A 26,478-nucleotide genomic window follows, 5' to 3' on the forward strand; every position below is an offset into this window, starting at 1 on the left:
TTATCTTGTTATAAAACTTTAAATCCAACTTTTCCATTGTCATCTGTTTATTATTAGCAGTCATGTGTCAAAACATTTATTTAATTCCGTTTTCAGATGATAACAAGTTCATTTCTGTGGTTTTCCAAAGATGTCGTTTCTTTTATCTGTTGATAACAATGCTGGTTTCCCCGAGATAACACGAGTTTCATCCCGTGAAAAGAAGCTGAATTAAATATCACGAGGAAACTTGTGATATTCTGCAGCAATAATGGCATTTCATGATAATGAGATCTCAACAAAACAACCTAATTGTTCCCATCACCACGGAAAAACCGAGTAAAATAGCTGTGTGTCCGCTTAGGGCTTCCGTACTTTATATTGAGAACCAATTCACTGTTTTATTTTGTATTTTTAAGTTAAAAACACATTCATTTGTACATTAGAATGTTTTGCAGCTCCGTTTCTTAATCCCAAATATAAAGTTTTTTATAATTAATACTTTCTTTATGTAAATATAATAATGTTTCCCATACCGATAAAGCTCTTTTGATTGAACTGAGCGGTGCAGGTAGGAAAAACAAACGCACCTGCATGTCGCGTTCCTTCGTTGGCGCAGGGGGGCGGGGAATGTGACGTAGTATTTTTTTCCCGGGAAAATCTGCGACGCTTTCAACTCCGCTTGAGTTCATAACAACTGCCTTTGGAAAAAGTGTCACAGCATCTGAAGTAAACTCATCTTTTAAATTAAATAAAAACATTTGACAAGTTAAAGCTGTTTATTAGGAAATGAATGAATTAAAAAACAAATATTTTAAAACCACTTCATTGTAATCCTGGTTTCTGGACGGATTCTACGGAGCCCCAAAAAGTAAAAAAATAAAAACCTTGCTCTCATGAAAATGTATTTTTAAGTGAAGAATAAGAGCTAGGTGTCACGAATAATATAAATAGAAGTGACACAAATGTGTGTAACCTCCTGCAGCGTACGGATGTTTGTGTTTGTTCTGAACATCTGCAGCAATGTTTACGTTTAGCTTTGAGCGTGTATGGAGTTGGTATGCTCCAGTTTTCTTCAGTGTACGTTTTTCTGTTTACATGTTCGTAATGAGAATAAATTCGTTTTTTGTGTATACATGTCTGTGTGTGTTGATTAAGTGTAGTTGACGTCAGGTCCTGAACACTGAGAGAGGAAGTCAAGGAAGCAAAGGATAAAACATGAACGGGTCCAATTTTCTGAAGGCGATGAGTGTGTGTTAGTGAATTTATTTTTCAAAGATGTTTGTGCACACAAGATCCTTTTTTAAAAACCTTTTGGGACTTCAGAATCTCTGCAGGATTTCCTGTCAGGTCTTGTGTTTTAATAGAAGATATTTGTCGATGAAATCTTACAAACAGACAGAAATAATGAACACCTGAAGTTTAATCATCATGATGTAGAACATGTTCACTCATTCATTAAATATCACGTCAGCCCTTTCAAACCAAACACCTGAAATATGTACAGACATATCAAAAGAGAACAGAAGAGCTTCTTCTCCCCCACAAATAAAGATTTAAAAAATAACAGAAACAAAAACTCTCTGAAAAGTATTTAGTGCTGCAAATAAATAAATATCACAAATGGTTCAAATGGAAACCGTGTGAAAAAATCATGGATTAAGTTTGAAAATAAACTTAAACCGAATAAAGATGTCTGATAGTTCTTCTATTCCCAGTTTTACACTTTAATGAACGTTTGGCTCTTTAATTCAGACATTAGTTTTTTTCGCTCAAATCTTCAGAGGAACAAAAACATTCATCTGTAGACTTCATATCATAACAAAAGGATTCATTAATCTTCATATGAGAGTCGCAACATTTGGGAGGCAGTTTAAGGCAAAAATTAAGAACGAAATAAAAACTTAAAGGAGCAATCTGTAACTGTGACCCCCTAGTGTTGAAGATGGGTACTGTAGTCCACATTCTAAACAGTAGAGAGCTGTCCCCCCCCCCCTCTCTAGAGTTGATGCTCATGCAGGTTAACCATGTGGTGAACACTGAAGCTTCAGTGTTTAGCCAGCTCTGCATCGGTCTGTAAACCTTTCTGTGTTCTAACCTCTCTCCATTTTTCGAAAGCATCTCCAATATTGATCCTAGTTTGAGCACGTTTCTGCTCGTGGAGCTTATTAGAAACATGCAGAGGCTTTTTAGGTCGGGTACAATCACTTCTATCTGAACCAGTTCTCTTGCTCGCTTCCATCGCTGCAACACCTGTTGACCTGATAACTGCTCTCATATCTGGCAAACTGAGGGGCGTCCAAAACGGCCAAGAGAACAAAACATTCTCATATCCCTTATAGAAAGACATTTTTAATCAATTATGTATTTTAATATTTACTGTAAAGCAAAAAAAGGGTGTTGAGGTTTCTTGTTAGGCTAAAGCTAAAACTGTATCCTGTTAGCATGTAGCATGGTTAGTGTTGAATCAGGACGTGTTATTGCTGCTTTTTGTGTCACATTGTTCATTGGCCGTCTTTGGGAAAAACATCTGTCTCCAAATGGTTGACTGATATCTCATCAGTCAAAATTTGAATGTACATGCAGCAGCTTCTTAGCTTAGCATACATTATAGCATCAAACTGCTAGCTTGGCTCAGTCTAAATATTATAAATTCCATCGTTTGTTTTCCAGTCCAACCAAAAAGAAAGACGAGAAGGTGGAGACCATTTTTATGTTTCTACGGTAAATATGTAGCCCAGTAAGAAGCTAGTTAGCTTAGCTTAGCTTAGCATATAGACTGGAAACAGGAGAAACAGCTAGCCTGGCTCGGTCCAAACATTATAAATCATTAGTTTTCAAGTTGAAGTCAAAGTTTTGGGTAGTTATGCTTGTTATAGCAGAAACAAAGATGAGAAGATTAAACCACTTTATGTTTCTATGTTAAATATGTAGCCCAGGAAGAAGCTAGTTAGCTTAGTTTAGCATAGAGAAAAACACGTAGTACCTAAAAGTATCAGAATTTTTCACTATCTTCCTCTCCACACATCCTGGACGTTAGTTTTTTAAACACATTCACTGTTGTCTCTGTCAGTGTTTGAGTGTTTTCAGGCACCTGAAGCTTCCACTCGTCAGGACGATGTCTGAGTTTATAAACATCATCTGAGATTAAACACAGATAATCTGGGATTCCTCCATTCAGGAGCAGACTGAAAACTCAGCAGGAAGTGGTGAGACAAACAAGCATCTTTAGGCTTCCATAAGAACCATAAAACATGACTTCCCTCTCAGTCCCGTCTTTTATAAATCAGCTTCAACACAAACATAAAACAACATGATGAAAGTGTGTGAGGGGGCGGAGCTTTCCAGTGAGCAAGGCCAACGTCTGCTAGAGAGTCTGTCAGGAGGAAAAAGGCTTCAAAAGAATCCCCGTAAAACGAGAGCACATGTCTGCGTCCCGGCTCTGCAGGTGTCTGTCGTGTTGTGACTCACGGTTTGCGTAAGTCGTCGTATCGGATACGCACGTCCCGATGTGTCTCTGAAGGTCTTTGACCCTCCTCAGTCTGTGTTTGATCCCTTTGAGGATACGTCAGACCTCCAGCTGTTTGTTTCTGCTCCGACTGTCAGACAGGTGTGTGTGTGTGTGTGTGTGTGTGTGTGTGTGTGTGTGTGTGTGTGTGTGTGTGTGTGTGTGTGTGTGTGTGTGTGGTAGAGCAGGCGTTTTATTTCAGGACCAGCGTGGCCTCTGAGCCGTCTTTCCTCTTCAGGTACAGTCCGTAGGTGAGATGATGCTCCCGCCTCAAGAAGGCGTAGAAATAATCCGACACCAGCAGAATCTGAAGAGAAGAAATATGAAAACACGGATGAATCTCTGAGAGATTAAAAAGACAAAATTTAAGTTATTTCATTAATAAAAATTATTTAATTAAAGGGGAATTATGGAACTTTATTTGTGGGCATCAGAAAGGGCGGGGTTTAACATGTTTATACTTCCTAGAGTTGTAGTCAAGACCACAATAACCGAGACATTTAGGTATCAAGACTGAGTAAAGACCAAGACAGGACGAGACCATGACCATAACTATCTCTGAAAAATCATCATCTTGTGTGCAGGGGCCGTGTCCCTCAGTTAGACCGTAACACCGGGAAGGTAGCTGCTGTAACCGGGCGATAAAAATCAAACTACAAATGAATTGAAGTGACATGTTCTTCTAGAAAGAGGAGTTTTCCTTCTAATCTCAGTGATGAAGTGGAGAAATAGCCGATCAGTGGTGGTCTTCATTTAAAATCCAGAACTGCCCAGTCTGAGATCGAGACCTTTACAAAGTGGTCTCCAGACCAAAACCAATTTTGAGTACTACACCAGTACTTCTTCCCTCTCCTTCTAAGACATGCAAACTAGATTCACAGGAGCAATACGTAACCATGACAACTTGTGGGTACTGCAGTCCAAATTCAAGTCTCGGCTCTGTTACTACCCCCACTCCATAACCCCTCAAACTAAGAACCACAGCACAGACTTTATTCTTCATTACTGCTCTCCTGTTAGCCTTTCCCTGAACCTGACAGCTGATCTTCACTATTTCAGACTTCAGAGCCTTTAATGCTCTCTTTACAATTACTCCAGTTTCTGTCTGGGCGTGGCATTTTATGTTCCCTCCTCTGCTGGACTCGTTCTTTCCTTCAGACGGTCAAATCCTGAACTATCATCATGTTCTCCCCGGTCCAGAATCCAGTCCACCTAGTTGTACCTGAGCCACGTTGAAGAGCAACGTGATGGCGTAGTAGAAGTTGGAGTTGGCGCTGCCGGCGTAGATCCAGAGGTGCCAGAGGACGGGAAACAGAGCAGAGCACGCCAACAGGACGCAGGACACCAAGAAGATGTTCCTCAGGACTGAACAGGGACACAAACCAGGACACAGAGACGGTTTAGACTCAAAGCCAGACTCTCAGTGATGAAACATCCTGCAGGTGAAATCAGCACGACATCTTAAAGCTGGAATTTATATTATTAAAGGAGCAGTTGGTAACTCTGACCCCTAGTGTTTAAAATGGGTACTGCAGTCTAAATTCTAAACATTGTAGAGCGCTGTGGACACAGAAGCTTCAGTGTTTAGCCAGCTCTGCATCGGTCTGTAAACCTTTCTGTGTTCTAACCTCTCTCCATTTTTCAAAAGCATCTCCAATATTGATCCTAGTTTGAGCACGTTTCTGCTCGTGGAGCTTATTAGAAACATGCAGAGGCTTTTTAGGTCGGGTACAATCACTTCTATCTGAACTGGTTCTCTTGCCCGCTTCCATCGCTGCAACACCTGTTGACCTGATAACTGCTCTCATATCTGGCAAACCGAGGGGCGTCCAAAACGGCCGTGTGGGGTTGCCTTAAAACCACCTATCTTCTCTGGTCCAAACAAATCCAGATCATTCAGGACCAGAATCTAAAGTTAGAAGGAGGACATACTGGCTTCTGCATTGTTGTCATGTGGTGTTTTTTAGTCTCTCACATCTGTGCAGGTGACTCCAGACAGGAAGGAAGGCCATGTAGAGTGCGATATCTCCCACTGTGGGGTATGACTTAAAGATGGAGATCACGGCTAACTGCATGAAGATCAGAAACACTGGGTGCTCCCTGAAACACACATGAAGATGTTAAAGGTAAGGTTTCATTCATTACAAAGACTGTAGCGAGTGTTGGAGGGGGGGGGGGGGGACTGACTTGAGTTTGACAGACAGCGGGATGGTGTAGAAGAAGACGTTGATCTGGAATACGCAGAGGAAGAACAGGCGGAAGTGTTCGAACATCTCGGCGAAGAAATACCAGAAGAGGCCGATGTTTGGGGTCAGATCGGGCACGGAGAGACTGAAGACGAGACCACAGAAAGGAAATATATTCAGTTAATATTCAAACGTTGGCGCTCTCAGATCCGTGAGCACGTCGGACACTGACATGAAGCCGTAGACAGACGGCAGGTAGTCCCACGAGCCGAGCAGGAAGAAGGAGAGGCAGACGATGACGGAGAGGCTGCCCAGGTACATGAAGCCGTACTGAGCCATGAACCACCAGAAACTCGCTCGCCGGAAGTTCACCGGGATGTACTGACGCTGGCGGGGGGAGAAGACGGAGAGGCGTGTGAGCAGAGTATAAAACAGAGGAACAGGTGGAGGTGAGTAATCAAAACCCTTCTTTACCTGCATGAGGTAGAGCAGAGCCGGAGCGCACAGAGTCAGAGGATAGATGGACTGATACGTCGCCAAAGACAGAAACACGGCGCTCAGTAAGACGTTTCCTGTGACACAGAAACACGTTCAGAAAGTAGATACAGCATGTGTTCAAAGACGCTAAAATTCATCTACAGCGTGTTATACGACATGCGGGGACAGGGGCCACAGGTCAGACTCGAACCAGGGTCAGCCGCTTTCAGGACCATGCCTCTGTACATGGAGCGCATGCACTAACCACTAGGCGTTTACCTTTTATCGTGGAGAGAATGAAGAGGGAGATGACGGCGTTGTTCAGGCCGCAGGTTGACTTGGCGACGCAGGACAGGATGGTGAATGGGTTCAACAGGTAGCTGAGAGAGAAGAAGAAGAAACAGGGGATGAAAACAACACAGACATGTAGCACACGTTTGCCACATTTGACCTCTTCTTCTTCTTTTAAAAGGCGCAGTGTTTAGATTCCACCACCAGGGGACTCTCAATGAATCAAACAATAACTAAAGATGATGTCGAGGCTGGTGGAGAATCATGGGAGTTCTCTCTGCTAAGCCCCCAACGGACAGGCCGACTTTTTGATCAAGCAGATGTCGCCCTTGAGCTCCAGCATGAAACCAAAACAAACTGCTGTTTGGCCACGCCTCCTCCATACTGGAGCCTCCGCCCTCCTCCGGAGACACACCTCCAACCCCCCTCTACTCGCGTTCACATGAAGGAGTTTAGCGCAAACTACGGACAAAATCATCCTCGTCTCGAGCTGCAATCACCTGTGTCCTGCCTTGTTGTGTTAGCATGCTAATGTTAGCGCTCTTTAGTTAGCTCGTAGCTTCACATTGCATGTAAACTGACACAGAATGAGCGTGATCTAAAAACTCTTACTAACACCCAAATAATCAGTGAGTATGTTCTTCTTCTTCTCTCTAGTTCTTGACTAAAACAGCTTTTATACACAAGGGGAGGAGCCGGCCGTCCCGTCTATGTAAACCTGGCTCTGACAACAACACAGCCAGCGGGACTCGAGCTTCTCACTCATTGTAGACAGTCAGGACTCAGAGACACATTTACACAGGATAGACTGGATTTATGATATATTTAAGTGGAACATGTCGCACATTCTTCCTTTGAACTGTTGTGTGTGTAACTTACAACATGGCGACCTTCAGAGGGATGTAGTACATCTCTTTAGGAGTCCTGATGAGCTCCAGACAGTCGTGGGGGTAACGGTCCGCCTCCAGAGCAAACTTCTGCTTCCTGAACTGAAAACAGCAGAAACGAGTACGTCACAGGGGAAACTAAAGATTTAACGATTTAATACTCAGAAACAGGAAGTTCATCAGTAATCCTACTCCGTCTGTCGCGATGGAATAAACCTTTACTAACAGGACAACATGCGCCTTTAAAGCTGTTCTACCAGGGACAGGTCTGTGCGTTTGATTTTCTCTGTTGTTGTTCTTATGCTGCATTCAGGTGGTGTCGGAAACATCGGGAAAACGAGTTTCCGACTTGTAAAATGAACATGAAAGCCCGCTCAAGTCGGAACTACAACTCAGAAACTCTGAAAAGAATGAGGTGCCCGACTTGACGTCAGAATCGTCAGTACATCGGGGGCATTTTTTTTTTTTTTTATGTCAACACACTTTTTATTAATTCACCTTTAACGTTTACATTTCACAGATCTTCTTCTCTTTGCTGTTTTTACAACATTCAGACTTTCTGAACTGAAATCACAAGAACACGCTGAAGACTTCACCACTCTGAATCTCGGACCCCCGAGCAGCACCTGAACGCATCGTTTGCACGCACGCACGCACTAGTGTTTTCTTACCACTTGTTTGTTGTAGTCCATCACTGCCATGTAGAGCGCCACAGCAGTGATCACATCGGCTAACTGCAGACACACAGACAGAGATGGAGATGTTACAGAGACTGAAGATCCTCCACAGAATGAACTAACATGTCATGAGGCTCGTGCTCTGGTAGATTTATAGTTAAAGGAACAAGTGAGTAAGAAGCAACACACTCACCATGAACGTGATCTCTGCGTAGTCGACCACAAAGTGGAAAAGGTAAATGATGAGAGGAGTCTGACGAGAGACGGAAAGGGACGTTTGAGGTCGGAGAAAAAAATCAAACATGTTCAAACAATCAGGATGATGAATTCTTCATTTCAATAATCAGACGCTTTAATCAGAGAGTAAGAACATCACGAGCAAGGAGAGAGAGAGGAGGAGACAACGACAGGAAGTGAAAACAAACAGATTTAAGTCTGATCGACACACAGCTGCTGACAGGCAGTGACCAGAGACAGAGTACAGGTGCTGACAGGAAGTGAGCAGAGGTGCTGACAGGAAGTGAGCAGAGGTGCTGACAGGAAGTGAGCAGAGGGGCTGACAGGAAGTGAGCAGAGACACTCATCATCATCTTCATCATGAAGGTCGTAGGTGTTCATAAAGAGCTGGGTCTTTAGCTTTTTCTTAAAGGTTCAAAGGGACTCTGCAGATCGAATGGAGTTTGGAAGTTGCTTCCACTAGTGTATTTTATCAAATACATGCAGTAACTGCAGCCGCCATCCCGTCTTAGTACATTCATATTGATATGTGTGTGTGCGTGTGTGCGTGTGTGCGTGTGTGTGTGTGTGTGTGTGTGCGTCTCACCTCGTGGAAAACATCTCCAGAGTACGGTGACACTCCGAGGTCGAGCAGGGCCAAACCTTCAACAACTGTAAGCAAACAAACAAACGTTGCTGAGGTTTTATTTTCCACCTTTGGTTTCTTTTACGATGTGTCTCTAAATCTAAAAAATGTCAGAACACGTTCTGCGTCGGGACGTGGATGTGACGTGCTGTACGTAAACATATGAGACATGAGGGTGGTCATAAAGGTCACAGTGAGTCCTGCACGCGGTCTGAACGACACAAACACATCGACCACATATCTGTTTGTCTACGTTAGAGACGTCAACGTGATCTCTCTGAAGATGTATTTCTTTACATCACGATCACCGAGCAGCTCCCTCGATGTGTCCTCACACAATCAGCTGAGAGTCTTTCTGATGATGTCACTTCCTCATTAACCATTCATGAAGGGCCCGCCTCTCACAGCCGGTTCATCCTGCACAGACTGAGCGCCTGAGCGTGTCACAGCATCCTAACCCCTTCCACATCGTCTTTCTCTTCTATTTGGACTAATTCTATCCACGGGTTCTGACTCCATCGCTGCTCGGACAGCATGCCGGCTTTTCTCTGATCAATACATTGATTACCTCTGAACATCTGTGGCGCTCAGCAGAAACCCGTTAAGTGCAGCTTGCTTTGAGTGTATTATCTACGACTGACAAGAACGCCCGTTCAGAGCGCACACACGTTCCAGGTACACACAAACATCAGCGGGCCAGCTTGGAGAGTTGCAGGTTTGTAGTGACCCCGTGTCTCTCCACCAATCAGGGGGCTGCTGTCTGCAGAGAGACGAGTCTCCCTCGTGTAAGTTTGAACTTCCTGAATAGCGCCCCCTGTTGCTTTTTCTACAACATTACCGTCTTCATTTACTGAGGTCAAGAGGTCAAGTTACACAGCGCGCCCTCTGCTGGATCAAACTGTGAACTACAACAGAACAACACAGCGGTCTGATCTATTTTGTAGAACAGATTGTAATAGAATGTAGAACAGAGTAAAGTAGATCTGAGCGTAGTAGATCTGAGTGTAGTAGAACATATATAGTAGATCTGAGTGTAGTAGATCTGAGTGTAGTAGAACATATATAGTAGATCTGAGTGTAGTAGAACAGATATAGTAGATACGAGTGTAGTAGAACATATATAGTAGATCTGAGTGTAGTAGAACATATATAGTAGATCTGAGTGTAGTAGAACATATATAGTAGATCTGAGTGTAGTAGATCTGAGTGTAGTAGAACATATATAGTAGATCTGAGTGTAGTAGATCTGAGTGTAGTAGAACATATATAGTAGATCTGAGTGTAGTAGAACATATATAGTAGATCTGAGTGTAGTAGAACAGATATAGTAGATCTGATTGTAGTAGAACAGATATAGTAGATCGGAGTGTAGTAGAACATATATAGTAGATCTGAGTGTAGTAGATCTGAGTGTAGTAGAACAGATATAGTAGATCGGAGTGTAGTAGAACATATATAGTAGATCTGAGTGTAGTAGAATGTAGAACAGATTGTAGTAGAATGTAGAACAGAGTAAAGTAGATCAGACCGGTGTGTTGTTCTGTTGCAGCCATCAACAGAACAATGAACCTCTTTTTTTTATCAACAACAATCAAAGCTGAATTAAATCTTCAGAGTGTAAACACCGGAGGGCTTTGATCCACCTTCATTAATCTGTAATTGTATTTTTATTGTAACGAGCACAGTTGTTGTAGCTAAACCGGTTTTTGACGTGATGACAGAGCCGAGGACAGGAAGCGACCGGAGCGGCGATGTAACCACAAACACGGAACAAAGAAGACCCGGATCCGGACTTACCTCTCTTCCAGGCCGTTAACGGAGACACCACCTCGACCCGCTCCGATATTAAGTCCGCTAGACTGGATCTGTACAGAGCCGCGCGGATCGTAACAGCTACAATCAAAAGTAGAGTCAAGGGAGCCGCCATCTTGACAAGGAAGCGCTCACCGCCCCGCACGGTGCATCATGGGAAACTGAGTCTTTTAAACAAAGGAACGAAACGGAAGGGAAAATATTATTATTTATGATTGTTATTATTTATGATATTAGAGTTGAAAATTAAAACATGATCAACGTCTGACTATTTTTTGTCGTTAGGCTTTTAGATTTTTTAGTACTGCATTTTAAAAAACGCCCATACAATAGTCTGTGAGCCTACATTTATTTGATTTTAATCATAGAGTGTAAATATAATCATAATATATTTTAATCTATTTTTATTATTTACCCCAGTGACAAACTGAAGTTCTTAACGTTTTTACTAAAAGGTACCAAGAACAGCCCGACCACGGTTTCTGCCTGGAAGTCTTTCTGTGTTGGATCAAAACACAGAAAACAAAAGAGCTCTGTAAAGTTAGACACCGTGCATCATACTGTTTCCGCCATTTATACCGTTATTTGATTAAATAGATAAGTCTACCTTTTGAGTGATGCAGTTTAGGAATATGAAGCAGAGGTTTGTAGAAATGAAGCTTTTTAACATCAATACATAAAAAAAAACTTTAATTAATCAGGGCCTGTTTAAATGTTACACACTCTCGTATTGCTCAGAGCACAAACTGCGCAGGGAAAAATATTCTTTTCATGCAAATATATAATTTCCTAGTCTATGAGTTAATTATTTTCATCAAACATCAGTTCTTGTCATAAATATGAACTCTGAATTGTATTCCCCTGTAGTTCTCTTTATTGTCATTTCACACATACAAAGTACATAGAGTGATGCAACATAAAACAACAGAGAATTAATATTGAAGAGGTGGTATATGAGATTAAATGCAGTGACAAGAAGGTGACTATAAAAGATTCAATTAGTAAACAAAGTGAAGTGTATTGAAAAAACATGTTCAACCAGTAAAAACAATTTAAAGTGGCTAGAACAGGTAAAATGGCAAACTTAGTGTGACACCTAAAGTGGCAATGCAGGAGCTCTGGTGGCCCAGTGGTTAATGTGTGTGCCCCTCGTACGGAGGCTACAGTCCTCCAAGCGGGCGGCCTGTGTCCAAACTCAAATTGTGGCACCTTTCCCACACGTCGTTCCTGACTTTCTCTCTAATTTCTTATCCACTGTCCTATCTCTACAAAAAAAGCTCAAAATACATTTTAAACTGGCAGACGTCATGAGGTGGACAATAGAGTAAATATTGGATCATCTTTTCTTCGTTGTACCTCTGTAAAGATATTTTGGAACAGAATCCTTGAATGGTTCGTTGTAACATTTGGTGTGTTTATGCAGATCAGAGATGCTAACATTTTTGTGTCATAATATTTTGATTACAGGTCATTTTTAAATTCACAACTCCAAATTTAAAAATGACTTAAAAATATTTTCCAGTCTTTGAAAAAGCCTTGAGACTCTCGGAATCATTTGAGCTCTTCACTGATTAAAGCCCCCCAATTTAATTTAATTTGATTTAACACATTTTTTAATCAGATGTAATTTAAGATATTATATGTTTTTGTTTTGTTGTTTTCTGGTCAGTTTGGTTGTCTTATTTATATTTTTGAATCTAAATATACTGCTTGTTATAATTTGTGAAATATCCAACAGTGTAAATGTTTGTTTGTTAATTCTTGATGCTGAATAATAAAAATAAAAGAAAACATTCCGGTGCTTTTACGATGAAGGTGCAGACCGGACGTGGTTGCTGTTGCTGCGCAACGTGACGTCAGTACGTTGAGACTTTCGTTTTCATTTCTACCGACTCGATGTTGTTGTCATAATCGTTAGATAAGCAAACATGGCGGGGTTGGAAGTATTGTACACCTGTTTCGGTGGCAGTGTCACCTGTCCACAGGACGCCGTGGTGTGTTTCGTTCACTGGGAGATGATAAAGAGCGGGTACAGGTGCGTCGGCTCCGGAGACGAGGTGAGTTCAGTTAGCTACAACACACAATACGATGACTTGTTGTTTCAGCGTGCCGCCAAACTGCGTTTAAAAAACTGCAGTTTTAATCTGACGGATTGTTAGTGAATTATTTCTGACTTTCAAAAACATCCAGACTGTTAAACTCGCTGACTAATGCGATCAGGTGTTACGGCTAAACGAGTGACCGTGTTATTTAGTGACTTTCATTCGTATGTGTTAGACGATGTTACATCAGATGTTATAAACGGACAGATCCTGCGTTTAACACACGTGATCAGGTAACTCTTTTCGGGTTAAACCGTAATATTTACAGTCTATGGGTTAAACAGCCGCTGTAACTACGGCAACCGTGGACGTATTCAACTGAGAGTGTCCAATTAACACGGTTGCTAGTTAAAGCGAAACACCGGTCATTGGATTGACAGATATTTAACTGAATTTTTAAGCACAACACGATTTTTCTAGTAAATAAGCCATACGCCGAATTAAAGAACAGCTCTAAACGATCCGTGTGCATATATTTGGATTATTGTTACTCAGATTATTGTCCCTTACTTCACCTGAAAATATAAAACTGCGTTTTATTTCAATGGAATTCTGTACAAGGTAACCAAGCGCCTGTGTCTTGGTGTTAGCTTTCTAAATTAGAATAAAACTGTATTTAACCGAGTTCATACCAATCTGTTTCTAACATCATGAACATATTCATCGTTTCTGTAACAAGCTGTCTGATTTCATGCTGAACTTTCAAGCTGTAGTTTGGAATAAAAAGAGCTCCAAAAACTGTCATGTCATCTGTGGCTAGCTAACTTACTGTAGTGCTGTGCCAGTAGGGGACAGTCATGCTGTAAACACTGCTTTTCATTATACTGCTGGAGAGTCTGTCCTCACATTGTTATCCTGCCTGTTCTAGCTCTTTGCTCGCTCTTTGTCTGTCTCCCTCCATTAGCCCCGCAACAATGATAAGAAGTCTGAGCTGCTGCCTGCAGACTGGAGCGCCACCAAGGAGCTGTACAGTCTGAGATATAAACCCAAAGACGGCGACACCACGCTGCTGCTCAAAGCCATCGTTGTGGACTCCACTCTGATCTTCAACCTGATGGTAGCTGAAATATATACCCGGATTTACACGCATCAGATTCCAGTGGTTCTTTTTGATTCCGTACTCCATTGGAGAAATCTGTAAATTATCCATCACTTGTCTTGATGTTTTCCTCCTGTGTGTGTGTGTGTGTGTGTGAAGAGCTCCAGCACTCAGCAGGTGTCAGACTTGACGGTGAACATCAGTGACCACGTGGATGCTGAACAGCTACAAACATTTGACAGGTTGGTTTTCGGGCGCACTCACACTAGGCGTACCGTGCTGAAGGATCAGTTCCCCTCCACATTCCCCTGCTGGTCTGCACTCACACTGCTCCAGGACTAACCGGGCCTGAGCACGGTTACCTCTGTTCATAACATCGTAATACAACACATGCATGGCTTTATGTAATCATGAAGCGTGCTCAGTTTATGAGACAGGAGGACTCAGGAAAAAAAAAAAAGTGACGCACAGTCGAGCTCGAGTCCACACATATAATAACAACACAGAGAACATGACAGATACTTTCTGACTGTTGTGTTCCTGTGCTTGTGTATGAGCACCTGTACCGTGCCTTAAAACATGACTTAACGTGACTTAACCAGGGTTTTTCCTGGCTCAGAATGGGCCTTTGGAGGGGTGACTATACACGCTGTAGTAAACGTTTAACCCGCGTATAACAGTATAGTCTACGAGTCTATATTACCTTATTTGACAGAAATCTGCGCATTTCCTGTTATTTCTGACCATTTAAAATAATATTGATATAATACTGAAACCCCAATTAAATCTTGTAACGAATTGTTTTTTATTGCAACAGTGAAACGGGAGGAGAGGGATTTTGAGGGAGAGGGGTGTAATCAGATTGAGAGAGGGGAGGTCACATCCTGCCAGTGCATTTCCCCCTCTTCTTATGATGGCTGCTCTTTTCCTATAAAAGAAGTGTATAAAAATGAAGTCGATATTAAAAAGCAGGCTGTCTGGTTTCAGAGTGTTTAAGGACACAGACAGTCTGTCGGAGAAGGTCAGGACTCAGCTGCTGCCCCCTCAGGACAGACCGCCGGCGCAGAGGACGGAGAGGAGGAGTCGGAGGGACGAGGACGAGGAGCAGAGACGGAGAGGAGAAGACAGCGACCCCCTCCGCATCCCCAACAGACACCCTCGACAGGGAACACAGCCCAACTGGTCAGTGATCTGCATCTTTCATACTAAGTTCAATGACTTTACACTTTAAAAACAGTAAGTGTAACTTCAAACACACAACCCTGGGGTTATAGCTGGTCTGGGGGCTTCGAGGCGTCTGCTAAGGTAAGGGAGACGGACCTCACCTGTTGCTCTGGTCGGGTCCAACACATTCTTTTAGAATGGGTGTGTATGTCACTTCCTGTGCTTCTGCAGACAGCCTCTAGTGGACACTCCAGGAACTGTAATATTTTGCACTTCAGCATTGGCTTTACTTTTCCACACTGGAGGTTGCTGCTCTGTGTTTCTGTTACGTCCTCTGGTGGACGTCTGAAGGCGCTCTGGCATAAAACAACTAAACCTGTCTTAATTGATGCGCGCGCCTTGACTTCGCTCCCGAGCTTTTTGAGAAAAACGACCGTCAAATATCTTCTTTCTTTATGGAAGAATGATTTCTCATCCAATAATGGTCACTCTATTTCACATGGAAGATTTCACTCTTATAACACTCAGCCTGTCTAGACAGTGTTTAGTAGAAGAGAGTGAACGAGGGCAGAGCTCGCCGTGTGCGTGTCCTCTTCTGCCTCCCTCGTCCTGCACGCTGTGACCCGATCAGATGAGATGCGAGGTGATGTCAGCACTTTATCGACCTCACTGCTATCGCCTCCTCGTCCCCACATAGGGAGGAGACATAAGGAGGAGGGGACATAAACAAAGACAGATAAAGGAAAAGTAAGAAATCATAAAGACGGAGGAAGAAGTTAACTTCACACAGAGCGATGAGTGATGGACGAGGGAAAGTGAGTTAGAGAGAGGAGGAAGAGGAGCAGCTTTTGGTCCAATATAAGATACTGATGTGTGTGTGTGTGTGTGTGTGTTTCAGGCCAGATCCCATGCACCCTTTTGCAGCAGGAGGAGCAGATCTGGATCCCTTCGGGTGAGTCCGCCTCTCTCTCTCTCTCTCTCTCTCTCTCTCTCTCTCTCTCTCTCTCTCTCTCTCTCTGTTTTCAAATAGAAATCATTTTCAGTTATAAATTTGAGTAAAGAGAGCTTTGTTCTAATCCTGGATTTTGGGGATAAACGTCAGTGTAAACACACACACACACACACACACACACACACACACACACACACACACACACTCACACTCACACTCACAGGCAGGCTGAGGATTAGCGTCCCTTGTTCAGACTCTGAAGCTCTGAACTCAAACATCAGAGCTTCAGGACGTTTCCTGCATCACAACATTTCATTATATTTATATATACATTCACACATCCTCCTCATGTAACATGTAACCCCCCCCCCCTCACAAAGCTCTCGTGGCGGTGGCGGGATGATCATGGACCCTTTGAGGTCGGGGTATCCTCGCTCTGGTTTTGACCCTTCCAGCGGTATCCCAGACATCCTGCCCCCTGGAGCCGTCCCCTCCGGAGCTCGCTTCGACCCATTTGGACCAGTGGGACGACACAGACCGGGGTGAGACACACACACACACACACACACACACACACACACACACACTGACACACACACACACTCTGAGAATCCTTGTTCAGTGCTGCTCTTAGTTTTACACTTCTGCTTCCTGTCCAATCAAACGGCAAGATGAAGCTGATGACAGATTATTGTGTTTTTCAGACCAGACAGAGACCACATGCCCCCGCCCGGATATGACGACATGTTCATGTAGTTCCCTTCTCTACTTCTGTCTCTCTCTCCCTCCCTCCTCCTTCTGACAGCTTCGTTTACTAAACATTCTACTTAGATAAAAACTCAAGAAGAAGAAGCAGCGTTCTCTCAGGAGGCAGATGAACATCTCTGGATTGAACTTGTGCATAGATATGAATGAGGAGAACACATGTTCATATTTATCTCATTTTTACTTTGAAGATGGAATCCTTCTTTTCTTTGGATTGACCAGAATAAAAAAAAAACTGGCTTGTTAAAATATTTGATGCTGAAATTCTCCAATAAAAACGTCAAACTTTATAATCAGCGTTGAGTTTCTGTTCGTCTCTCTGTGTTTATATTGTCTGTTTGCAGCACATTGCTCCTGAACGCTGAGGTCAGACTACGATGTTTTAGTCGGTAACGATGGTCAGTAGGTCAGATTAGACGATCACAGAGGCAGAACAATTTTTACTCTAAAGGAGGAGTCAGCAGAAATGTTTGTAAACATTCAAACTGGGCCCCTCCTCCTGGGCTCATCACCCCCAGAAGCTCCTCTTCCTCCTCTCTCCTCTTCCTCCTCCTCTCCTCTTCCTCCTCCTTCTCTCTTCCTCCTCCTCTCCTCTTCCTCCTCCTTTCCTCTTCCTCCACTCTCTCCTCCTCTTCCTCCTCCTCCTCTCCTCTTCCTCCTCTCTCTCCTCCTCCTCTTCCTATGCTGGAGTCCTAGTACTTTAGAAAGTCTGAGTTCATTAACTGAGCACACTTTCTCACATCGCTTCAAAATCTGTGAACTGTCCCTTTAAATGAAGGATCCTCCCCCAGTGTGAGAGAGAGAGCTGCTGTGCATTAGTAACACGTGTGTGTTTGTGTGTGTGTCCTCATTGTCATTCAGATCACTGAGCATGGAGGAGATTCTGTTTCAGTCACTTCTCCTTTTTTTCCTCATCTCTTCTCCTTCCATTCTTTATGTTCCCTCCTCTCTCTCTCTCTATCCTCCTCTATCTCCATCTTTCGCTTTCTTCCTGTTTATTTGTCTCTCCATCGTCTTTGTTCTCCTCTCTTGATTTTTCCTCTTCCATCTCTGCCGCCTCTCTCCTCACATCTTTGTTCCCCTCCATCTTTCTTCATCTCCTTTTCCTGTATTTTCCCTTAATCCTCCCCTCCTTTATCCTGGTTCCTCCTTTAATCTCCATCTTTCCCCCATTCACCTTCTTTCCTTCACCACCCTTCTACTTTCCTTTGTCTCCTCTCTGCGGCTCTTTATACTCCACCCTGATTGGCTCAGGTGAGTTCAATCACCTCCTGCAGCCGGAAGGGAGAGAGAGCCATACCTATTCATCCGGTCTCATTTCATATTGTTGGGTTCTTATGACAAGTCCATTAATGTTCCTGTGATGATGATCTCTTCACGTCTGACCGTGGTGCAGGCAGAATGAATGTCAATGAACACTCAGAGGAAACGCACAGAGAGAGCCCTGCAGTCATTCAGACTGCTGTGAAAAGTCATTTTAAAGTCACACAAACACAGAGACACACACACAGACAGACACACACACAGAGACAGACACACACACACAGAGACACAGACACACAGAGACAGACACACACACACACACACACACAGACACACACACACACAGAGACACACACCTCAATAGCTCCGGGTCTCAGGTGAAGGTAATAAATCTCTGGTTGTCTCTCTGCGGAGGAGACAGGTGATGTATGAGACTCTGCAGGGAGGACGAGTTTGAGGTCAGATGAATTACAATGAAGTGTAAAATCCTGCAGTTCTTCGAGTGTCCACTAGAGGCTGGCTGCTGAAGCACAGGAAGTCACATACAAACCCATTCTAAAAAGTCTGTTTTTACAGCAGAGATTAACATGTTTACAGCCTGGTTCAAAAAACACCACCCGTACACACTGTACGGGTGGTGAATGTTTTGATGACTCATCAGTTTTGATTTGATGAAGGATAAGAGTTATTCACAATAAGGCGTGTAGCTGACCTGATTGACAGGTGGGTGAGGTGTAACGGTTTGTCAGGAGGTTTAAAACCCGCCTCAGCTCCAGCTCTCAGCCTGTCGTTAGGTTGACTGAAAGTTAGACTGAGACAGCATTTCCAGCATGGAGACCGCCATCGATGGGACTCCAGCGCCCCCCTGCAGGAACAGACGGGTGACGTCACTCAGGCTTCAAACATTCATACTTACAAGCCTTGAATCAGGCCACGCCCCCCGATCAATAGGGGGATAAATCTGACTATCGTGTTTTGTGTCGTCAGCTTGAGATGTAAAGAAATGGAAATCTTTTAAAAACAGCAAAGATAAGTTTATTGTTTCACGTAAACAAAACGAGAGTTAAAAACAGTTTACAGCTCTCAGTATTTACAGGAAGAAGGCGTCAAAACGTCGACATGCAGACATGAACCTTCAGGACGACAGACTGCAGCGCACGAGCTGCTCCTGCTTCATCACACAGACATGAAATCAACACAATCGAACATCTGAGGACGTTTACAATCCTTACATTCATCTCTAACTGGAGTCAGAGGGCGGGGCTTAAAACGTGACCAAACACTTCTGGAGATGAAGAGAGAGACTGTGCCGAGTTTAAATCACACCTCTGATTGTTCTGTTTCTCCTCTCTCTTCGTTAAACTGGACCTTTAATAATCAGGAATATTTGGACAATAAAGATGAGAGTAAACGTTAAAACCCGGCTCAGATTCTTCCCCCGTTTAGATTGGGTTTTAAAGGATGTTAGCTTCTTTAATCTGGAAATATTTAAAGGCGTATGTTCGATTTCTCTCCGAGTGTCTTTGAAAACATCCAGACGTTTGATTTCACTCTGATTTCCCCGGATCACAACAACATCTCTGTGATTTTCTTGAGATCTCGACGTATTTATCTCAGTATATCGACGCTAACGCTAACGAGTCGACTTCTCACGATCTTAAGAAAACGATTGAAATGAACTCATTATCAGAGGACAGAGCGATTAAACCCGACATTACAAGATAAATACGATAGAAGAAAGTCGTCATCGCCGGACAACAGAGTGAAATAAATGTTTGTCCTCTTTGACGAAAGAGCAGACGAGCTGTTTCTCCATAAAGTTAAATGTTAAAGGTCACATATTTAAAGTCCTCTTCCCCATGTTCCTCTAACTCTAATATGTGTCTCTAGTCCGTCTACAAACCCCCCAATGATGAGAAAAGTCCATCCTCTCCATCTTCTGCCTGCTCCACTTTTCAGAACATGTGCTCAAACAGGCTGTTTGGAGATTTTCCCTTCATGACATCACAAAGGGCAGTAACCCCTCCCCCAGGTGGGTGACACTCCCACAGCTAGGGGTTTGTTCTGCTCTCTGAGTCTGCCTTCTCACCATAAACAATAGGAGCGAGAAAGCCAGAGACACCCGAGCCCTTCCAGAAAGGGGGCGTGGTCAGACACCGCTCATTTACATATTTAAAGGTACAGACACAGAGACAGCCTGTTCTGAGCAGGGCTGAAATAGAGGGGTTTATAGACATAATCAAATACAGGATCAGAGTGGATTTAGAACAAGAAACTTCACACACATGTTTTGAGGAGCTCTGACACTTATTTACACTGAAGAGGAGGAAAATATGTGACCTTTAACCTTTAGTAGACGTTAATGAATCAAAACACTGAGCCGAGCTTTAGCAGAGTCTCCGTCCTCTTTATAACACTTCACATGAACCCTGATGTCCCTCAGGTTAAAGAGATATTACAGTAAATAACATTCTTATATTTCTCTGAGTGTAAACACATAAAACCATCTTTATAAACATTTCAATCACAGCCTCACTCAAATATAAATTATAATATTTCCCTTTAATGTCCTTTCTGTGCTTCTCCTCACATATCAACAAAGATCTTTTATTCACAAACTGATGAACCACCTCTTCATTATTTATACACTTTAGACTCGTCTATATCTTTAAGTGATATTTCACCTGGATGCAAAGATCTCTACCAACGTTTATTCAAAGATCTGCAGAGCTGTTCAAACCCTCAAAGATCTTTTCTGTTTGGTCCGTCTCCGTTCTGGACGCCCCTCGGTTTGTCAGATATGAGAGCAGTTATCAGGTCAAACCAACAGGTGTTGCAGCGATGGAAGCGGGCAAGAGAACTGGTTCAGACAGAAGTGATTGTACCCGACCTAAAAAGCCTCTGCATGTTTCTAATAAACTCCACGAGCAGAAACGTGCTCAAACTAGGATCAATATTGGAGATGCTTTTGAAAAATGGAGAGAGGTTAGAACGCAGAAAGGTTTACAGACCGATGCAGAGCTGGTCTGTAAACACACAGCTGTTTAGAATTTAGACTGCAGTACCCATTTTAAACACTAGGTGTCATAGTTACATACTGCTCCTTTAATTAGTGTTTGAAACTATTTCACATAAAGAAAAGAGGTTGATGATATTTTTGGGCTTTTTCTGAGCGGAGAGAGTCAGAAACCGGGGGAGAGAAAGAGAGAGAGAGGGAGAGAGAGAGAGAGAGAGAGGCGATTAATATGCAGGAAAGGAGCCACGGGTCGGAGAAGCGCCCTCTTGTAGGACAAACCTCTACGCTACAGACGCCCATGAGTCGACAGTTTTTGACAGTTTTAGAGACAGCTGCTTCAAAATGTTCCATCCAAGTGAAATATGACTTTATCTGGATAAATACACATCTATAAACTCTGCACGCTGATACAGGATAAAACACATAAACAGGAGTGTTGCCACGGCAACAGTGAGTGAGTAACAGGTTGAGTGATACTGTGCAACAGAGCTGCTCTAATACAGCGTTGATTCGTACATTCATTAAGTCTCAAAGTTAAATGCTACGGCTGTGTGTGACTGTGTGCATGTTGTTCAATCTGTAAATAAAGTTTGAATTAAGTCCAGGTGAGGCTTTCAGGTGTGAAAAGCTGTTTTTCAGGTGTTTTTCTGGTGTGAACAGCTGTTTTTCAGGTGTTTTTCAGGTGTGATCTGGAGCAGGATCCTCTGGAGTGTGAGTCTCTCTGCAGCAGCAGGATGATTGCGATTAATGAGGCTGATCTCAGGTCAGGACCTGGACTCTGCTGACGTGTCCTTCAGGTGAACTCCTGATTTCAAACAGCTGCTGGAGCAGTGAGCTGCAGCTTTGACCACTGACCTCTGACCCCTAACAGTGGAGCATAGAGCGGTTCGTCTGCAGAGGACTCATTAAAGGTGAAACTTAAAGATGTCTCTGATCATGCAGCTCTGACGGGTTTCCTTCTCATTACTCGTTTTTTAAGCAACCTACTTCTCCCTGCAGCTGGGGGAGGCTAACAAAGAACAGTGGTCCCACATTTCTCCTTTACACGTCATGTTTCAGTCTGGGGGGTTTGTGCGTCCTCTGAAGGACTTTAATGACATCTGAGAGCGGCTCGTCCAGCACTCCTCGGTATAAATAGAAGATTTCTATTGAAACAGAGTCATCGCGCCGCAGACAGAATAAAGATCGATTTTCTGAGTCTGTGGTCGAGCAGCTCGAGTTCCTTCATGACATTCCAACACTCCTCTCCATCTGCAGTGAAGCGTGTTTCAGTTTGGTTTAAAGGCTCGTGTATTTATGAGTCCACTCCTGGCAGCGTGAACGTACTTCCTGTTGCATTAGTTCTGATTTAGAGAAATGTGACGACAACATTTGGGCTTCCCACCCTAAGCGTGACATCACAGCAACATGGCCGCTGGGGGAATATATTCAAGTAACAACAAACCAAAATATGAATATAACACGTGTGCTAAAATCATAACCTGTTTTAACAAAGACGAGCGGGACTGAAACAGTCGGGTGAAATAGAAAGGGCACGTCACCTTGTGGTCTCCGTAGTTCTCCGTCTTCCCCTCTAAGAGTTTTTAAAATCAAAGTGATCTCTGATCTGCGTCCCCCTCTCTGACCGGACCTCAGACCTGGCTCTCTCTAGACCTCAGACCGTGCTCTTTCTAGACCTCAGACCAGGCTCTTTCTACACCTCAGACCGAGCTCTCTCTAGACCTCAGACCGGGCTCTTTCTAGACCTCAGACCGAGCTCTTTCTAGACCTCAGACCGGGCTCTTTCCAGACCTCAGACCGAGTTCTCTCTAGACCTCAGATCCTCATACCGGGCTCTTTCTAGACCTCAGATCGGGCTCTCTCTAGACCTCAGACTGGGCTCTTTCTAGACCTCAGACCGAGCTCTCTCTAGACCTCAGACCGGGCTCTTTCTAGACCTCAGACCAAGCTCTCTCTAGACCTCAGACCCTCAGACTGGGCTCGCTCTAGACCTCAGACCGGGCTCTCTCTAGACCTCAGACTGGGCTCGCTCTAGACCTCAGACCGGGCTCTCTCTAGACCTCAGACCAAGCTCTCTCTAGACCTCAGACCAGGCTCTCTCTAGACCTCAGACCGGGCTCTCTCTAGACCTCAGACTGGGCTCTTTCTAGACCTCAGACCGGGCTCTCTCTAGACCTCAGACCGAGTTCTCTCTAGACCTCAGATCCTCATACCGGGCTCTCTCTAGACCTCAGACCAAGCTCTCTCTAGACCTCAGACCGGGCTCTCTCTAGACCTCAGGCCGGGCTCTCTCTAGACCTCAGACCCTCAGACTGGGCTCTCTCTAGACCTCAGACCGGGCTCTCTCTAGACCTCAGACCGGGCTCTCTCTAGACCTCAGACTGGGCTCGCTCTAGACCTCAGACCGGGCTCTCTCTAGACCTCAGACCAAGCTCTCTCTAGACCTCAGACCAGGCTCTCTCTAGACCTCAGACCGGGCTCTCTCTAGACCTCAGACCGGGCTCTCTCTAGACCTCAGACTGGGCTCTCACTAGACCTCAGACCGGGCTCTTTCTAGACCTCAGACCAGGCTCTTTCTACACCTCAGACCGAGCTCTTTCTAGACCTCAGACCGGGCTCTTTCCAGACCTCAGACCGAGCTCTCTCTAGACCTCAGATCCTCATACCGGCTCTTTCTAGACCTCAGACCGGGCTCTCTCTAGACCTCAGACCGGGCTCTTTCTAGACCTCAGACCGAGCTCTCTCTAGGCCTCAGACCCTCAGACTGGGCTCTCTCTAGACCTCAGACCAAGCTCTCTCTAGACCTCAGACCGGGCTCTCTCTAGACCTCAGGCCGGGCTCTCTCTAGACCTCAGGCCAGGCTCTCACTAGACCTCAGACCGGGCTCTTTCTAGACCTCAGACCAGGCTCTTTCTACACCTCAGACCGAGCTCTCTCTAGACCTCAGACCGGGCTCTTTCTAGACCTCAGACCGAGCTCTCTCTAGACCTCAGACCCTCAGACTGGGCTCGCTCTAGACCTCAGGCCAGGCTCTCTCTAGACCTCAGACCCTCAGACTGGGCTCGCTCTAGACCTCAGACCGGGCTCTCTCTAGACCTCAGACCGAGCTCTCTCTAGACCTCAGACCCTCAGACTGGGCTCGCTCTAGACCTCAGACCGGGCTCTCTCTAGACCTCAGACCGGGCTCTCTCTAGACCTCAGACTGGGCTCGCTCTAGACCTCAGACCGGGCTCTCTCTAGATCTCAGACCGAGCTCTCTCTAGACCTCAGACCCTCAGACTGGGCTCGCTCTAGACCTCAGACCGGGCTCTCTCTAGACCTCAGACTGGGCTCGCTCTAGACCTCAGACCGGGCTCTCTCTAGACCTCAGACCAAGCTCTCTCTAGACCTCAGACCGGGCTCTCTCTAGACCTCAGGCCGGGCTCTCTCTAGACCTCAGGCCAGGCTCTCACTAGACCTCAGACCGGGCTCTTTCTAGACCTCAGACCAGGCTCTTTCTACACCTCAGACCGAGCTCTCTCTAGACCTCAGACCGGGCTCTTTCTAGACCTCAGACCGAGCTCTTTCTAGACCTCAGACCGGGCTCTTTCCAGACCTCAGACCGAGCTCTCTCTAGACCTCAGATCCTCATACCGGCTCTTTCTAGACCTCAGACCGGGCTCTCTCTAGACCTCAGACCGGGCTCTTTCTAGACCTCAGACCGAGCTCTCTCTAGACCTCAGACCGGGCTCTTTCTAGACCTCAGACCAAGCTCTCTCTAGACCTCAGACCCTCAGACTGGGCTCGCTCTAGACCTCAGACCGGGCTCTCTCTAGACCTCAGACTGGGCTCGCTCTAGACCTCAGACCGGGCTCTCTCTAGACCTCAGACCGGGCTCTCTCTAGACCTCAGACCAAGCTCTCTCTAGACCTCAGACCGGGCTCTCTCTAGACCTCAGACCGGGCTCTCTCTAGACCTCAGACCGGGCTCTCTCTAGACCTCAGACTGGGCTCTCTCTAGACCTCAGACCGGGCTCTCTCTAGACCTCAGACCAAGCTCTCTCTAGACCTCAGGCCAGGCTCTCTCTAGACCTCAGACCCTCAGACTGGGCTCGCTCTAGACCTCAGACCGGGCTCTCTCTAGACCTCAGACCGAGCTCTCTCTAGACCTCAGACCCTCAGACTGGGCTCGCTCTAGACCTCAGACCGGGCTCTCTCTAGACCTCAGACCGAGCTCTCTCTAGACCTCAGACCTTCAGACTGGGCTCGCTCTAGACCTCAGACCGGGCTCTCTCTAGACCTCAGACCGGGCTCTCTCTAGACCTCAGACCAAGCTCTCTCTAGACCTCAGACCGGGCTCTCTCTAGACCTCAGACCGGGCTCTCTCTAGACCTCAGACCGGGCTCTCTCTAGACCTCAGACCGGGCTCTCTCTAGACCTCAGACCAAGCTCTCTCTAGACCTCAGGCCAGGCTCTCTCTAGACCTCAGACCCTCAGACTGGGCTCGCTCTAGACCTCAGACCGGGCTCTCTCTAGACCTCAGACCGAGCTCTCTCTAGACCTCAGACCCTCAGACTGGGCTCGCTCTAGACCTCAGACCGGGCTCTCTCTAGACCTCAGACCGGGCTCTCTCTAGACCTCAGACCGGGCTCGCTCTAGACCTCAGACCGGGCTCTCTCTAGACCTCAGACCGAGCTCTCTCTAGACCTCAGACCCTCAGACTGGGCTCGCTCTAGACCTCAGGCCAGGCTCTCTCTAGACCTCAGGCCAGGCTCTCACTAGACCTCAGACCGGGCTCTCACTAGACCTCAGACCAAGCTCTCTCTAGACCTCAGACCGGGCTCTCTCTAGACCTCAGACCCTCAGACTGGGCTCGCTCTAGACCTCAGGCCAGGCTCTCTCTAGACCTCAGACCAAGCTCTCTCTAGACCTCAGACCGGGCTCTCTCTAGACCTCAGACCATCAGACCGGTCCTCCCTCATGCAGAGTCCCTCCCTGACTGTCCCCTCCTCCTGCAGGATGAGGACTCTGTTTACGTCTTATTTCTGTGACCTCACGGCGCCGTGCGACCTCTCAGGTGAACGCCGTCTCTCTCTGCATCAGTCTGTGCTCTCTGCAGCTCTCTGAGGTTCTTTTAAAGACACAGCGTCTGAGGCTCGTTCGGGTTCACTGCTCGTTCACGTCACTTTGGATTTGCTGAGTCAGAAAAACGCAAATGTGTGTCAGAGCGGGTAGCGCCGCAGCCGAGCGCCGAGGGCAGAAACACAGAGGTCACGTGAACACACAGAACGACTGATTTATTCATGAGACTAAATGTGGTTCAGTTTACGAGGAGGAGAAAAGGTTTGTGTTTGTGAGGAGAGTTTTTTCTGTCCTGAAGGACGCCTCAGTGGAGATGAGAAACACAACAAAGATATCCTGCTGCTCCAGAGATCACAAACACACCGAGAGATGATCACCCAGTGACCTCAAAGTCAAATCCTTTGGGCTGAAATCAAAACGTTTCTCAGATTTCTGCAG

The 26,478-nt window shown here is 45.2% G+C and overlaps 2 protein-coding genes across 2 annotated transcripts; one reads left to right on the top strand and one right to left on the bottom strand.

The window, feature by feature from the left end:
- Positions 1 to 1,225: 1,225 nt before the first annotated feature.
- On the bottom strand, positions 1,226 to 10,825 carry pigu (phosphatidylinositol glycan anchor biosynthesis, class U). Its single transcript, XM_020656439.3, has 12 exons — positions 10,665 to 10,825; positions 8,829 to 8,893; positions 8,199 to 8,258; positions 8,000 to 8,062; positions 7,321 to 7,430; positions 6,430 to 6,530; positions 6,148 to 6,245; positions 5,906 to 6,060; positions 5,675 to 5,818; positions 5,463 to 5,587; positions 4,710 to 4,852; positions 1,226 to 3,794 (listed from the first exon to the last, which is right to left on the bottom strand). The coding sequence occupies exons 1-12, from the start codon at positions 10,792 to 10,794 to the stop codon at positions 3,681 to 3,683; spliced, it is 1,308 nt and encodes a 435-aa protein (XP_020512095.1). The 5' UTR covers positions 10,795 to 10,825; the 3' UTR covers positions 1,226 to 3,680.
- A 1,701-nt stretch (positions 10,826 to 12,526) lies between these two features.
- Positions 12,527 to 16,994, top strand: psmf1 (proteasome inhibitor subunit 1). Its single transcript, XM_020656436.3, has 7 exons — positions 12,527 to 12,736; positions 13,686 to 13,838; positions 13,980 to 14,062; positions 14,808 to 15,002; positions 15,883 to 15,936; positions 16,317 to 16,478; positions 16,641 to 16,994. Exons 1-7 carry the CDS (start codon positions 12,608 to 12,610, stop codon positions 16,690 to 16,692), a joined length of 828 nt encoding a protein of 275 aa, XP_020512092.2. The 5' UTR covers positions 12,527 to 12,607; the 3' UTR covers positions 16,693 to 16,994.
- The last annotated feature ends 9,484 nt before the right edge of the window (positions 16,995 to 26,478 follow it).

The sequence above is a fragment of the Labrus bergylta genome, chromosome 5 (genome assembly GCF_963930695.1).
Source record: "Labrus bergylta chromosome 5, fLabBer1.1, whole genome shotgun sequence".
Classification (NCBI taxonomy): Eukaryota; Metazoa; Chordata; class Actinopteri; order Labriformes; family Labridae; genus Labrus; species Labrus bergylta.

What these genes read in the sequence shown, in the direction of transcription:
- pigu (XM_020656439.3), bottom strand. Translation starts at nt 10,794, where the DNA reads ATGGCGGCTCCCTTGACTCTACTTTTGATTGTAGCTGTTACGATCCGC. An exon ending in CTGGAGATGTTTTCCACGAG is followed by an intron (nt 8,259 to 8,828) that starts GTGAGACGCACA and finishes GTCTCTCGTCAG; the next exon opens with ACTCCTCTCATCATTTACCT. An exon ending in CCGTCTGTCTACGGCTTCAT is followed by an intron (nt 5,819 to 5,905) that starts GTCAGTGTCCGA and finishes TCTCGTCTTCAG; the next exon opens with TCTCTCCGTGCCCGATCTGA.
- psmf1 (XM_020656436.3), top strand. Translation starts at nt 12,608, where the DNA reads ATGGCGGGGTTGGAAGTATTGTACACCTGTTTCGGTGGCAGTGTCACC. An exon ending in CTCTGATCTTCAACCTGATG is followed by an intron (nt 13,839 to 13,979) that starts GTAGCTGAAATA and finishes GTGTGTGTGAAG; the next exon opens with AGCTCCAGCACTCAGCAGGT. An exon ending in CAGGGAACACAGCCCAACTG is followed by an intron (nt 15,003 to 15,882) that starts GTCAGTGATCTG and finishes TGTGTGTTTCAG; the next exon opens with GCCAGATCCCATGCACCCTT.